Source organism: Juglans microcarpa x Juglans regia, chromosome 2S (genome assembly GCF_004785595.1).
Source record: "Juglans microcarpa x Juglans regia isolate MS1-56 chromosome 2S, Jm3101_v1.0, whole genome shotgun sequence".
Taxonomy (NCBI): domain Eukaryota; kingdom Viridiplantae; phylum Streptophyta; class Magnoliopsida; order Fagales; family Juglandaceae; genus Juglans; species Juglans microcarpa x Juglans regia.
Genome location: NC_054597.1, coordinates 21208849 through 21223446, shown reverse-complemented (window position 1 = coordinate 21223446; position 14598 = coordinate 21208849). Strand labels below are relative to the sequence as shown.

General features: G+C 36.5%; 1 protein-coding gene across 1 annotated transcript in view; it reads left to right on the top strand.

Annotated features, from left to right (window-relative positions):
* Window positions 1–1138: 1138 nt before the first annotated feature.
* Window positions 1139–14598, top strand: part of LOC121251678 (MAP3K epsilon protein kinase 1-like) — a 50744-nt gene continuing 37284 nt past the window's right edge. Inside the window, 8 exon segments of the mRNA XM_041150997.1 lie at window positions 1139–1291; window positions 1911–2039; window positions 2788–2922; window positions 4952–4972; window positions 6116–6189; window positions 6279–6369; window positions 6445–6528; window positions 9078–9179. Of these exon segments, the coding sequence (XP_041006931.1) occupies window positions 1980–2039; window positions 2788–2922; window positions 4952–4972; window positions 6116–6189; window positions 6279–6369; window positions 6445–6528; window positions 9078–9179 (567 nt within the window). The 5' untranslated portion in view covers window positions 1139–1291; window positions 1911–1979.

The following is a 14598-nucleotide window of genomic DNA, read 5'->3' as shown; positions in this document are numbered from 1 at the left end:
AAGTAAAAAAAGAAATCTGGGCTCGTAGTCCGTAAAAAAAAATACTTGTTAATCCGAAGTGGGCTTTTTTTACCTATAAACCCAAAAATTTTGTAAAGCAAACTTGGCTGGGCTCAGGTGTTACAATTGGTAATGCTAGATGTATTTTAGGAATATTGCATCTTTAATTGTTATGAACAGGACATGTAACCTTGTGTTTCATGTCCTAAAACTTTAGATGTTTGTCCGATCCCAAATGGAATCTGGGGACATCATACGAGTAATATCTTTTAACAAAGAAATTTTAATTTTTGGAAATATAGAGTAATTTTGGCCAAAAAAAATATAATTTGGGATTTAAATTTGTTTAAAGATATTTTAATAAATAATAAATAATAAATAATACTTTTTATTAATTTAGAATAACATCTTTTAACAAAGAAATTTTAATTTTTGGAAATATAGAATAATTTTGGCCCAAACAAATATAATTTGGGATTTGAATTAGTTTATAGATTTTTTAATAAATAATAAATAATACTTTTTATTAATATATTCATAACTATTATCTAATAATTATTAAATGATTTTTAATTATTGGTGGGACACACCCTTTTATCAAATTTCAAAAATTAAAAGTTATCTCATTTCATCTCACTATCTAAAAATACATTTTTTTACAAACTATTTCAATTTATCATAACTAAAAAATCTTATTACTATTTAAAATATATCATCTTATCTTATCTAAATTGTATAAATAAACGAGATTTGAGACCATCTTAAAGCTAAACGGACGTGAAAGGAAATCAAGAAAAATAATGGTAGGTATAAACCCTAAATAAACAAATTCTATACAAGGGTTTTTTTGTAAAAATGTAGGTTTCACTAATAAAAAATAATTATTTTTATAAGATGTGATTAATTTTTTTACAAAAATTTGCACAAATTTTATATAAGCTCTAAATAAACAAATTCTATACAATTTTTTTTTTTTTTTAAAAAAGTGGGTTCAATTAATAAAAAATAATTATTTTTATAAGATAGGATTAATTTTTTTACAAAAATTTGCATAAATTTTGTCTATTAAAATTTGTGCAGATAATTTTTGGAATATCATTTCTCGTTAAAATAATTCTTTTTTCTTTTCTTTTATTTTCTGTTTTTCATTTTTACCCCTGCATTCCACCGCGTCCCAAGTCCCCCTCCCCCCCTCTTTCCCAACTCCCCAGACCCGTGCTCACGCCAGCTTCGCCGCCAGTTCCCATCGACGGCGTCGACACCGACGTCGCTGCCAGCCACTTCCGCACTGACACATACCCATCTTTTCTTGTCTTTTATCTCTTCCTCGCTTCTCTTTCTCCCGTTTCCACCACTCATAATTCCCAGACCCATCTGATCTATTCTCTGAGCTCATCACCGGTTACTAAAAGGTACGTATTTTTCTTTCCCATATTTTTTGTTTTTTTTGAAAAAGAAAGTGATTTTTGGAGGGTGGATGAATTTGCTGCGGATCCAGAGATTCGGGAATTGCTTGAAATTCCTAGCTTCATTGTCGGAAAACTGGCTTCGAGAATTGTGGCTCCAGAATCAGTAATATTGAATCTGAAACATATGGTTGCAGACACAGAGTAGGAAAATTGTCGACTTTTCCAAACCTTCGATATTTTATTGACTGGAGAGCCAAGAAAGCAATAAAAGACCTCCGCTTGGCAAAACCCAATTCAACTCTTTTATCCTATATGTCTTACTTGCCCACAGCTTTCTGAATAGCGAAACAGCGGATCAAAGAATCAATAAAGTAACACAACCCAAGACGCAAATTTTACTCGCCTGTCGGAGAGTCCGACTTTTTGGCCCTCTCTGTGTGTGTAAAGCGTTGGGCCCCTTCAACTCACTGTCTCCGGTCATGACTCCGGCTTTCTTTTTCTCCAGCAGCTTTGCAAATTGCAATGGACATTTCTAGGGTTCTTAAAAGCGAGTAGCGCAATTTGGGAGCGATGTCTCGTCAAATGACATCGTCCGCCTTCCACAAATCCAAGACTCTCGGTGAAAAATACGTGAGTGAGGAAATAAATGCATATATGTTAATTGGGCTTCTATATGTTGTTTTTCGATCTCTTTGTTTGTCATTTTCTTGGTTATTAACGTTAATTCTGTTAATAGTGCATGATCGGTTGCCGATAAATTTTAGTCGTAGAAAGAAACAAGTTTTAAGACTAATACTGTGTAACTCAGAAATGTGGAATTTCGTGTTTTTTTATTGTTTTATACTCGAGAAAATATAAACCTAGTGAAAATTCGGTTTGAAATTAGAGAGACATCAGACATTCGCTCCTTGTAGTCTTATTAATGATTTATATCTTTATTAGCTCGAAAATGGTGGGGTAGGGCTTCGTTTTTGCGAGTGATTTAAATTGCATTTTTGTTACTTTGAGTTCTGATAATGCTTCGTTATCTTTCATTTTTCTTTTTTTCCCTGTGGGAGAAAGAAAAATAAGTTTGAAACTTGGGATATATAGGTTACAGTTTCTTTGGTCACCCTGCATAGACTAAGCTAATCATTATGATGGGTTAGTTGAATAAGCCAATTACTATCTTTTCATTCTCACATTTTATTATTACTTTTATTCAAAAGGATTCAGCTATGCCTCAGGAGAAGTTGGATAGATGTTTCTTTTTTTGTCCCGGATCAAATTAGGATAAGAATATTTGTCAACAGTAGATTGAAGGTTGAAATTTCATTTCATATTATGATTTTAAATATTAAGATTGGAGTTTTGCTTTCTATGTTAAAATTTAATGTAGATACTTGGAGATGAGATTGGGAAAGGAGCTTACGGTCGAGTTTACAAGGGTCTGGATTTGGATAATGGAGACTTTGTTGCAATTAAACAATTTTCTTTGGAGAATATTGCTCAGGAGGATCTCAACATTATCATGGTTTGAACAAATCTCTTTTTATAGTATTGTACATCTTTTCCCTTTTTTTTTTTCTGTATTTTGTTGCTGTTGTGGTGTTTGCTGAAGAAATAAATTGGAATGCCGCCTTATCTGATTGCACTCTAAAATTTGTAGGCCTAGGTTTTCGCTAAAACAATTCTTGTATATTTTTGAGATTTCCCATGCTCTGTTTTTCCCCCTTAAATGAGTTTTTCTGTATTAATCTTTTGAGGATTTTTTTATTCCGATATGGGGTGAAGGAGGAAAAACACTTGGAATCTTTTTCTACAATTAAAAAGATATACACTGAACCTTTTACTGTGTCTTGTCATGGTTGAACAAAACTTGAAGATTTAAAAAACTTTCCAATTAATCCTTTTGCGGCCAGCGTAATCAATAAAACATGAGGGTAGCTTGTCGAGGTATCACTCTGGTTTTCTTTGTTTTCCTATTTGCGAGTTCCAATTCTTTTGTTTGGAATTTCTTCCTTCTATCAAACCATTTATAGAATTATATCCTACATGAATAGATCCTTCATCAGAAACAATTTATCAAAAAGCTTATGTGGAATGGCTTTAGGTCAAAATGGTTTGGGCACTTAAGCTTATATGAATAATTATAATCAAATTCGATATGCTTATGGGTATTATCATAAGAGCACCAACCCCCCCCATACTCCCATACTTAGTATCAATCACCACCTTCCATAGTGCTTCCCTCTTATAATTATATCTCCACAGCCATTTCCCTAAAAAGAGCCTTGTTGAAGACTATCAAATTGCAAACCCTCAATCCGCTGCCAAACCTATTTTTGTTGGATCATTACAAATGGTATAAGAGAAATCTTGGCTAGAAATGTGGGATTTTGAGCTTTGTCATCTGTAACGGAATGACTTGACAAGAAGGTTAGAGATTTGGGAGGGAGATTGTAATATACCAGATTGAGAACTTGATGAGGTGAATGGGATCCACATTTCTCGGGAGGGAGTAGTTATTGCCCTTAATAATGATTTCAAAGGGCCCCAAGTTAACATTGATTAGTACTTTTGGAGTATAAGCCTAGCTATGGCTTGAACTTTTATAGGGCCATTACATCGTTCTATCAAGACTTATGGATAATGAGTTTTGGTTTGGGTGCCAAGTTTTTTAATCTATTTTGTTATGGGATGACATTCACAGCAATTGTGCTGGTTGTTGCCATCTTCTTGGTTATGGGACTTGTGGTTCTCACATATTATTATTGTTATTATGATTTTAGAAATTAATGCAAGTTGGATATGCTTAACCACAAAGGTTGTTTTTGGTCTATTATGGTACATGGACTCTAAGGAAGTGGTATTCTTTTTTTTTTTTTATTATAAGTTTTAATGGCTTTCTTCTCTGTATGTTTATTTTTTTTCTTTTCCTGAAAATGCTCCTTCTCATATTATTCATGGTTTTTCCAGCAGCATATTGTAGCACTTTGATTATTGTGTGTCACAATCTATTTAATTACCTTAATAATCCAGATATTGCAAGTCTGCAGAAAACATAATCCAGATATAGCATTATCAATTTAATGGATTTTTTGGATAATTATAAATTATTGTAATAATTTTCTGAACCTTTATTGGGTGCTAGATGGAAAATGTAATTTATAAATAAGCTCTTACTGCGTCCAAGATTATGTATATTTTTTTTTTCTTTTTACCATGATTATCATAGCTCCAATTAGGATGATCTACATGAGGAATTTCCATTTTCATGCCTGTTATGGGCCTTTAAGGTGGTGCGATTATTTCCCTCATCATATATATATGCATGCATGGCAACCATGGAGTTATCTCATCTCCCTGTACATAGATAACTTCTTGTGCCTTTTGGATTACTTATTTGAGTATTATAAGAATAATTTTTTTGTGTTATTGGTACTCTACTATACCATCTTCTCATAATATATTGTTCCATATCTCCACTATGTTTATTTGGCTCACTGGGTGCCTTTTTATTTTTATTATCCTTTCATTGGTGGGACGCTTAAACATGTTAGCAAGAGATTGATTTACTGAAGGTACATTCTCTCTTTCTTTTGTTTTTTTCTCAGTTGTAATATATTATTTTATGGTTTTAATTCTATATTCCTTTTAATAGTTTAAAGTTCAGATCACTCTTAGGTATAGTACACTAATGCATGCCGTCCTTTGTTGTGCTTGAAGGCTTTGGGTTAAATGAGAACCCCATGAGATTCTTAATTGATACATTACATTCTATTATTCAATTGCCAAAGACCTTGCATAAAAGGCGCTTCTCCCACGTGTAACATTGCTGTTGTGGGTGTGTCATTTGTTCGAGACCATTGGGTGCATATCTAACCTACCTGTAAAAGGAGAAGCCTGACTCTTATCATAAGGGGTGGTCCTGAGTTTTAGGGCATGTTTGGCTGTAAGATAAGATCATGAATAGTAGAGAAATATTTGTGAATGGTTGTAAAATCCTTTTAAGATGAGGTTTTGATAGGCTTGATGGATAGTAAAAGAATATTTCATGTTTGATATAATAAATAATATATATAACAAATAAATGAAAGGAAAAAAAAAAAAAGTAATCACAGCAAATGGTGGCTGCATTGGCTTTCACCCCAGGTGGCCCAGATGGGCTGTCCTTTGTGGCCAGAGTGTCTGGCCACCACGGGGCTGTTCAGATGGGGCCGCCTGAGGTGGCCGGAAAACCCAGACCACCATGGTGGGGTGATCTTGCCACCTATGGTGGCCGGAGGAGCACCACGGGTTGGTGGCCACCAGCCCATGGGGTTGAGATTTTTTCGTTTTAATTTTTTTTTTTTTTTGTTTGTAATTATGATTTGAAAAATGACTTTTGTGTTTTTGGTGTTTTTTAAAATTTGAGTAAGATGAATTTATGTTTGTAGGTTTGGTAATGGGATGCGGTGAGATGAGAAAATATCTCCGATGTTTGATGTACCAAACATGCTCTTAATTTTACTTTATTTCTTTGTCACGCATATCATGTGTGGTGCTCTGCATGTTTGCTGATATGCTGTTTGTGGACAGCCTTTCAAGCTTCAGCATATGATTAATGCTAATACCGATAAATATTTTGAGTTCCCTTAGTTGAAAGTTTATGACCAATACCTTTTAAAAGAAATGACATTCAATGCGTTATTAATGCTGTATGGAATATGATTCTTCTTTTGCAGAACTTGAATCACAAAAACATTGTGAAATATCTTGGGTCTTTAAAGACAAAGACTCACCTTCATATAATCCTCGAGTAAGCAAAAGTTTTTATTTGTTGGAAGAATTTGAGTCAGCCTCCATTCAAAAAGCTTCATGGTTTCTGTTTTTTGGTGGTTCACATAGGTATGTGGAGAATGGCTCACTTGCGAACATTATCAAGCCAAATAAGTTTGGACCTTTTCCAGAATCGCTGGTTGCCGTTTACATTGCTCAGGTTTGCTAATATTTTATTTCTGGTCGTTTGGGTTAAGGTTTCCTGAGGCTTTTTAGCTAATTCAACGTAACACAGGTTTTGGAAGGCTTGGTTTATCTACATGAACAGGGTGTGATACATCGGGATATTAAGGGTGCCAACATATTGACAACTAAGGAGGTAAATCCTGCTGTTGTTGATATTACACATTTATTTTATTTTTTAAATATTTATTTTAAACAGAATTAAGAATGTTGTTGCCTCTTCTTAATGATCCAGTGCATGCTTTTATAATTCACAAAGTGAGGCAGATTTTTTTTTTCAATTAGTAATTCATTTTCTGCCTGACGTTTAAACTATTTTTGTCTTGAAAAGTTCTAGTGCAGAAAAGGGGATATGATTTAGCCTATCTCAGGAGTTGGGATCAAAGCTTAGTTCTTTTCAACCCGAAAAGATCTCCTAAGGGTGTAGAAAAATTATTTTTGTATAATTTATAAAACACATTTATTTGTCTATTCATTATTAAAATGCATCTTGCCTTATGTTCTCTAGACAAATTATCGGGTGGGTTTTTCCTATTGTTGTCTAGCTTGGACTGCCTTATATTTTGGAGACAGTGGTAATGAACTATGTCTGAAACTCCACTTCCTCTTCTCACAACAGGGTGGAGGTAATATTTTTTCGCTGAAACTCAAGGGACCTGCGTAACTTACCTTTGGAAAAAAAAAAAAATACTGATTAAGAAAGAACTTACCTTTGGAAAAAAATCTTTTGGGATGGTCTAGAAGAGTGATTTGTACATTAGACTTTAGAACAATCTGAAGAGTTGGTGGGCCACCACAAATTGGAGGTCGTCAATGAATTATTGACTGGGACAATAGACTCATGCAGGGATGTCTGCATGTTTATGTACATCCTTATGGTTTGGATTTACTTTCAGATATCCATTTGGACTTTTGTTTGCCTATTGATTATGAGAATTTCGGAGATGTAGAGAAAGGGATGTCAGATTGGGTATTGCAAAAAGTGAAAAGTATTCAACACTTCGTGAGGGGTTTTGCTGATGGTTTTGAGGAGGAACTTATGCCATTATTTACCGCTATTGAAGCTGATTGTTATTGGCATAATAGGGAAATTAGTTCCAATAAAGGTGGAAACGGCAATAGTGAATTAAGGAGCTTATCATGTGCTGCTATTTATGACCGACCCCAAGGGAGAAGTTCTAGTAGGGATTGAGTTAAGCGAAGGCATGCTATTAGTTCTATGCGAAGCCTAAGTTACTTTTGTAGAGCGTTCGAGGGCTGAATGAGATGAGATGACTAAGAATAATGAGTTTTCTTGAAGAATGGAAGGGTGATACAATTTTTCTTTTGGAAACCAAATTGGAGCACTGAATCTCATGATAGGGTGATAAGTTTGTGGGGCTGTCATATGGTAGATTGGTGCTTTCTAGATTCAAGGGGAGCTTCTAAGGGGATTTTTCTTATGTGGATGGAAGGGTGGTGAAGAAGATTGATATTTGTGCGGGGGAGTATACTTTTGCATGTACCTTTGGAAATGTTGGTTATCGTTTTGAGTGGCTTTCTGTGTGGGTCTATAATCTTAACTTAGACAGTGCTAGAAGTTTTTTATGGGATGAACTGATTGGATTAATGAGCTGGTGGATTTTGCCTTGTTATATTGGTGGAGATTTAAATGTAACTCGTCGGGAAAGATTGAGTACAGCTAGTGTTTGTCCACCAATGATAGCTTTTTCAGAGCGAAAATCTTACTGGTTCTTCTGTGTCATGCTACCGAATGCAAAATTTGTGGAGATTATTCTGCTCTGGGCTTGTTAATGAAGTGATCAATGATGGTAGAATTAAGCGAATTGAGTTTTGGCAGATGTGATGGATAATAAAAATTTTGCTTGATTATATGAAAAAATGAACATTATTTCATGATTATAAGAAAGAAATTAACAAATTGTTTTGATAAGTAAAAGATTATATTAATAAGAATAGTCATAGCCCAAGTACATGGGGTATGCAAGAGTTTACACCTAGTTGAGAGGAAGAGATAGAAACAAGAAAATCTAGGCCATTACAATCTACAACACTTGCCCATAGGAACAAAGTTTTAACAAAGAACAATCTAATCTTCTCCAATGTTCGCTCCTTACCTTCAAAAGTCCGATCATTTCATTCCTAAGATAGGCACCAAAGAATACATATAGGAACCATTTTCCACACAGCTGTGATATGTGGAACTCCGTCCAAATTCTTCCAATGGCCCAAGAGCTCAATCACTGTAGCAGGCATAGCTAAAAGACATCTTCCCATAGTGATCTAGCAACCTCACAGTGCAGTAGACGATCCACAGTCTCACCATTGTTTTGATTGGAAGAGAATCCTATGGAGAAACCGTCTAGACTAGGTGCTTTGTCTTTGACCATCTTACCACTTCATTAACTAATTCTCATGATCAGTCAGCTTAATTTATATGTTTTTAATGATCGAATTGATCTCATAACGCTTCAAATTTGCTGTGGTGCTTCAGTCTCATGCCTTGCATGTGTTCGCATGGCTATTGTTATTTTTGCAGTGTCATCCTGACCTAAAAGCTTCATCTGCTTTTACAACTTTGTTTTCTCGTCTCTGGGTTTATCGTTCTGTATCAGTTAGTTAGCATTGTCTGTGAAGTTCTGTAATTTTGGTTAATTACATGCTTGATTTAATCTATGCTTTCAGGGTCTTGTGAAACTTGCTGATTTTGGTGTTGCAACGAAACTGACAGAGGCTGATGTAAATACACATTCAGTTGTTGGAACACCTTATTGGATGGCCCCAGAGGTACCTTTATGGTATTTTTATAGTAATTTGATTAGCCTTTGTTCTCTATGATGCATTTCAAGTCCTGCCTGGACCAACTGATCAATACAAATTGTTAACTAGTAAACAATGCATGTGTTTGACTCAAATTACTTGATTATTAGCCAACTATATAATTGGGACTGCGGCTTGGTGGTGTTGAGTTGAGTTTTTGTTCTTTATGATGTCTGTTTTAGTTGATTGTATTATTTGATATTAGAAAGCACTGATGTTGGGATTCTTATCTTTTTCTTTCCTTCTTGTTTTTGTGCTGGTTCTTTCATAGATAAACATGGTTGAATAACAAAAGTTAAGTGAATACATTAGTTAGAGAGGCTGGGCCAGTTAATAGTTCCTTGTGAGCTGATAGATGTATATCATATTCATGTTACTTGTATAAAGCAAATGTTGTACTGGTGCATTGTAGTTCCTTGTCTTATTTAAGATATGTTTGGTATTTGGTGTTGTGGTCCTTTTGTCCTAAAGTGAAGATTCTTCCAAACCCTCTTTTGAGGCTTCTCTGCATATCCAGAAGGAAAGAAATACAAGGATCAGCCATATAACTGTGTTCATGGTTATGCTTGTGGGGAGATATTTTCTGTCTGCTTTCCTCTTGGATGAACTAAAAAAATTTGATTTCAATATTAATAAAAACACCCACAGTTACACTTCAACAAGATGATTTTTATTAGTGATCAAATATGGACTATTAGTACAAGGGACTCAGAGTATACATCAGAATGCTTTTAATTGGAAAAGAATAGAGATAAATTCCTGAAAACTAAACCTAGGGAAACGTAAATGGACAACCATTCATGACAGAAGTAAGAGAAATTAAGAGAAAAAAGGAACAGAAGAAATATGCTAAGGGAAGGTGAAGCTAATTAGAAAGAGAAGAGACCAGAAAATGTTGAAAACTAAAGCTAGAAAAACATAAATGGACAACCATCCTTGATGGCAGTGAGAGAAGTTAAGAGAGGGAAAGAAAATACGGAAACATGCAAAGGGAAGATGGACACCAAAGCTTTTCAAGCTTTGGTGAATGCTCAGTTATTTATACTAAAGAAGGAGAATCTAGCTATAATGAGAAAATTGATAAAGACTTTTAAACAAACATGGAAAATATCTCCCAGCCTATGATTTGTGAGCCCAATGATCCCAATCCGTCACCAATCATGCTCAATATCTGTCTACACTCACCCTCAAGTTAAGATGTAGATATCTCATATGCCCAGCATCTTCCGAATTGTATGGAAGGGAATGGTTGATACACCCTTTGGCAAGATGTTTGCAAGTTCATCTCCAATCTTCACATGGTAGTTCAAATTAGGCCTTCGCTTAGGGCTCATTTGGGGAGTGAGATGAGATGATAATTTTGTGAATCGTAGTAAATAGTTTGTGAATAGTAGTGAGATAGTTTGAATTGAGTATTTTTTGGGTTTTGGGAAAGGGGGGAGAAAAAGTTGATTAAAAATATTATAAAGTTAAAATATTGTTATAATATAGTTTTATAATATTATTTTTGTTTGGGGATTTGAAAAAGTTGAATTGTTTTTTATTTTTTGTTTGAGAAAGTTTGAATGATTAGTTTGAAAATTTTGTATTTGAATTATGTTTGGAAAGGAGATGATGTAAGATGAGATGAGATGAAATGAGAATTTTGGGATGAGATCTATTTCCAACAAGACCTTAGTTTCTCCTTAACAAATTGTCTATTAAATTCAATATGCTTTATTCTGTCATGTTTAACTTGGTTATGAGCAAATTTAATGGCAGCCTTATCATCATAGAATAATATGATGGAATCCTTATTGTCATACTCCAGCTCCTTCAATAATATCTTCTATATCCCAATTGGCAATTGCTCTAAACTCGGACTTTGCACTGGATCTAGCTGCTATTGATTGTTTCTTACTAAAGGCAAGTACCAATTTTTTTTTGATAAGTAAAAAGGCAAGTGCCAAATTACCTCCCACAAATAGACAATATCTCTAGGTGGAAAGTTGGTGTGTAATTGAACCTGGCCAATCAACATTAGTATGAGCTTCTATCTTTAAGTGATCATGTTGAGCAGATAGTAATCATTACCTGGTGAGGATTTCAAATAGCATAGAATTCTATGAATAACTTCTATGTGTCTCATTTGACGAGTGCACAAAATTAGGTACCACACATTCCATATGCAATGTCTGGTCAAGTGTGTGATAAGTAGATAAATCTTTTAACTAATTGCTAATATCTCCCTTTCTCCATCAGCAGATTGTTATTGTCTTCTCCCAACTTGATGTTCTGCACCGATGAAGTATCAACATTTCATCCCAACATACTTATTTCCTCGAGAAGATCAATTTATATAATTTCTTACGACATAATAGATTATTTATATTATATCTAATAATCTTATTTACAAATTTTGGTAAATAACTTATCTTTGTATAGTGTATATATTGCATATATGAACCATTATATTCACAAGGATTCGACCACAACTATGGTGTTAGGAACATGATTTGCTATTATCTTTTAAGTATTTAAGGTATTCTCATTATAAAGTTAAAAATAATACTACTTATAAATAATGCTAAAATTTAATTATATTACTTCAAAACTTTAAAACACAAGTTGCAATTCACTTTGTCATTTTGATTTGACCACTATGATGGACAAAAGTCGGTAACACATATTAGTTATGATGAGTTGAGTAAAATATCTGTTAAGTAAAAAAAAAGTTGAGTACTTTTAAGTGTGTGTAGGGGGGATTATGGGGTTTCTGAAACATTTAGTGATAGAATCCAAGGCGTTTGCCCTGTTGAAGGAAGGGAAGTCTCTATTCATTACTGAGAGGAGTAGGAGGGTGGTAAAGGAGTTGAGTTTAGGAATCCCCATGGTGCAGTGGTTTGCAAAAACATTGGAGGATTACCTAAAGGGTGAAAAGAAGGAATTTTACATAACAACAAGGGAGGGTTCCAAAAGCTTCATTGCGCAAAGGTGTTAAATGCTTGATGTTGTTACATGGCCCCGGTGGAGTATCGTGGTGGTGGTCGACGAAGCTTCATCTTCATACCTGAAGAGTTGGGAGGAAAGGGCTTGAGGGGAATGGCGGAGGCATTGTGGGAGGTCGTTATGGAGAATGGGCAAGAAGTTAATGGCAGAGGAGCTGTAACGTAGAGGCCAATGGTGGAGGTGAACTACCTTCAGAGTTGGTCCTATAGAGAGGCTTTGGTGCAGCAGAAAATCATGGAGTTGGTGGAACAAATTGTGTTGACAGTGGTGGTAAGGCTCCACTTACCACTGGGAAAGCAAGCGTACAATGGAGAGGTGGAGGTGGCAGACCTGTCATGGGATTGGCAGAGGAAGATGTGCACAATATCTTATTGGAAATGAAAATGCAGTTGTCGGATGTACAAGAGAAGGTCAAGGTTTTAATATGGTGTGTTGAGGAGGGGCATAATGGGCCTAACAAGATGGGCCTGGGTAACGTAAAGGGCATGGGGAAGGAGATCAGAATGTTTCAAAATGAGGGTGGGCCATGCTCCAAGGAAATGAATCTGGGCCCAAACCAAGTTAACAGGCCATGCTCCAAGGAAATGAATCTGGGCCCAAACCAAGTTAACATATGTCCAAACCAAAGGCATCAGCAGGCTGGGTTAGACCCAAACTTAATGGGCCTTTTGGAAGGGGTGAAAAACAAAGAAAGGTTTAGGGTTGAAATCCAGACCGTGTGGAGGGATAGGGTGGGCGGAGAGGCGGGGACTTCTGCCTGTGGGAATCAGCCAACCTCGCTGGAAAAGGAGTTGAGGTATCTATTGCATTGGAGCTGCGAAAATAAGACGGTGGTACGAAGGAGCTCTTTGACGGTGATGGAGGACCTGCGAGACGGAGACAATGTAGTTGAGGTGCCGAGGACCATGGGTCAGGAGCCATTCAATCCATTGGGACCACAAATGATAAAGGAATCACCGACGGTGGCAGACGTGGCAGACGTGGGATTTCCAGCAAAACACACATAGACAGTGCGGATTGGTAGCAGGGAGGAAGCTCAGGTGCTCTCTCCTCCGGCGAGGGTCTCTAGGTAGTCTCAACCAATCTAAATGATGTTAGTGGGGGCACAGGAGGAGACTTAGGTACTCTCTTCTCCGGAAAGGGCCTTTGGGTAGTCTCAACCAGTACAAGAGATGGTTGTGGGGGAAGAGGACCTGAATTATATGCTTCAGTTGGCACACAGGGAGGTCGAGGTGGACCCAGAGCTACTACGCACCTTGTCTCCCTTACTTACACTGGGAGGCTCACCATCGAATTGGGTGGGTCAAAAAGTGAAGGATATTCAACAGTATGTGAGGATCTCTTGCGATGGGTTTGAGGAGCAATTCAGGGCATTACTTATTGCTATTGAGGAGGGTCAGGTCCAATCCCCTAATTATGACGGAAGGGAGGGGAGTACTACCAAGGGAAGATCCAAGGGAAAGACTATTTCTCCCTATGAAGCCTAGAATTCTCTCTTGGAGCATTCGGGGTCTTAATGATCCCAATAAGCATATGCGGGTGAAGAATCTCTTACTTCAATGGAAGTTGGATATTGTTTGTTTGCAAGAGACGAAGATGGAATTCATGGATCGTAGCTTCATCACTAGTATTTGGGGCTGTCCATTTGGGAGATGGGTATATCTTGCCTCAGTGGGAGCATTGGGGGGCATCCTTATTATGTGGGATTTGAGGGTGGTTGAGTCTATTGAGGGCTGCGTTGGAAATTATATGGTAGCGTGTTCGTTTAGAAATGTGGAGGATGGCTTTTGTTGGGTTTTCGTTGGTGTGTATGGGCCAAACATGGACACACATAGGAAGGTTTTATGGGAGGAGTTAGCGGGTTTGAGCAACTGGTGGAACTGACCATGGTGCATTGGTGTAGACTTTAATGTCACTTGATTTCCTAGTGAAAGATGGGGAGAAGTCCGGCAAAGCCAGGCAATGAATGAGTTTTCTGAATTCATTCTTGATATGGAGCTGGTGGACTTACCACTTGATCTAATAATCTGGCGTGGTCTCGTTTGAACAGTTTTTTGGTGTCTTCTTCATGGGAGGCACAATACTCTCTCGTGTTACAGAAGAGATTGGATCAAGTTTGCTCGATCATTTCCCGATTGTACTGGATTGTGGAGGCATTCGCGAGGGTAAACGAAACTTTAAGTTTGAAAATATGTAGCTGAAAGTTTAGGGTTTTGTGGATAAAGTGAGGATGTGGTGGACCTCGTACTCTTTATGAGGGTTCACCTAGCTTTTTCTTGGCTAGGAAATTGAAGGCACTGAAGGGGGATTTGAAGAGGTGGAATGCTAAAGTCGTTAGACACAATAATAGTCAAAAAAGGTCTCTTGTGGAGGATTTTAAGGACTTGGAGGAAAGGGA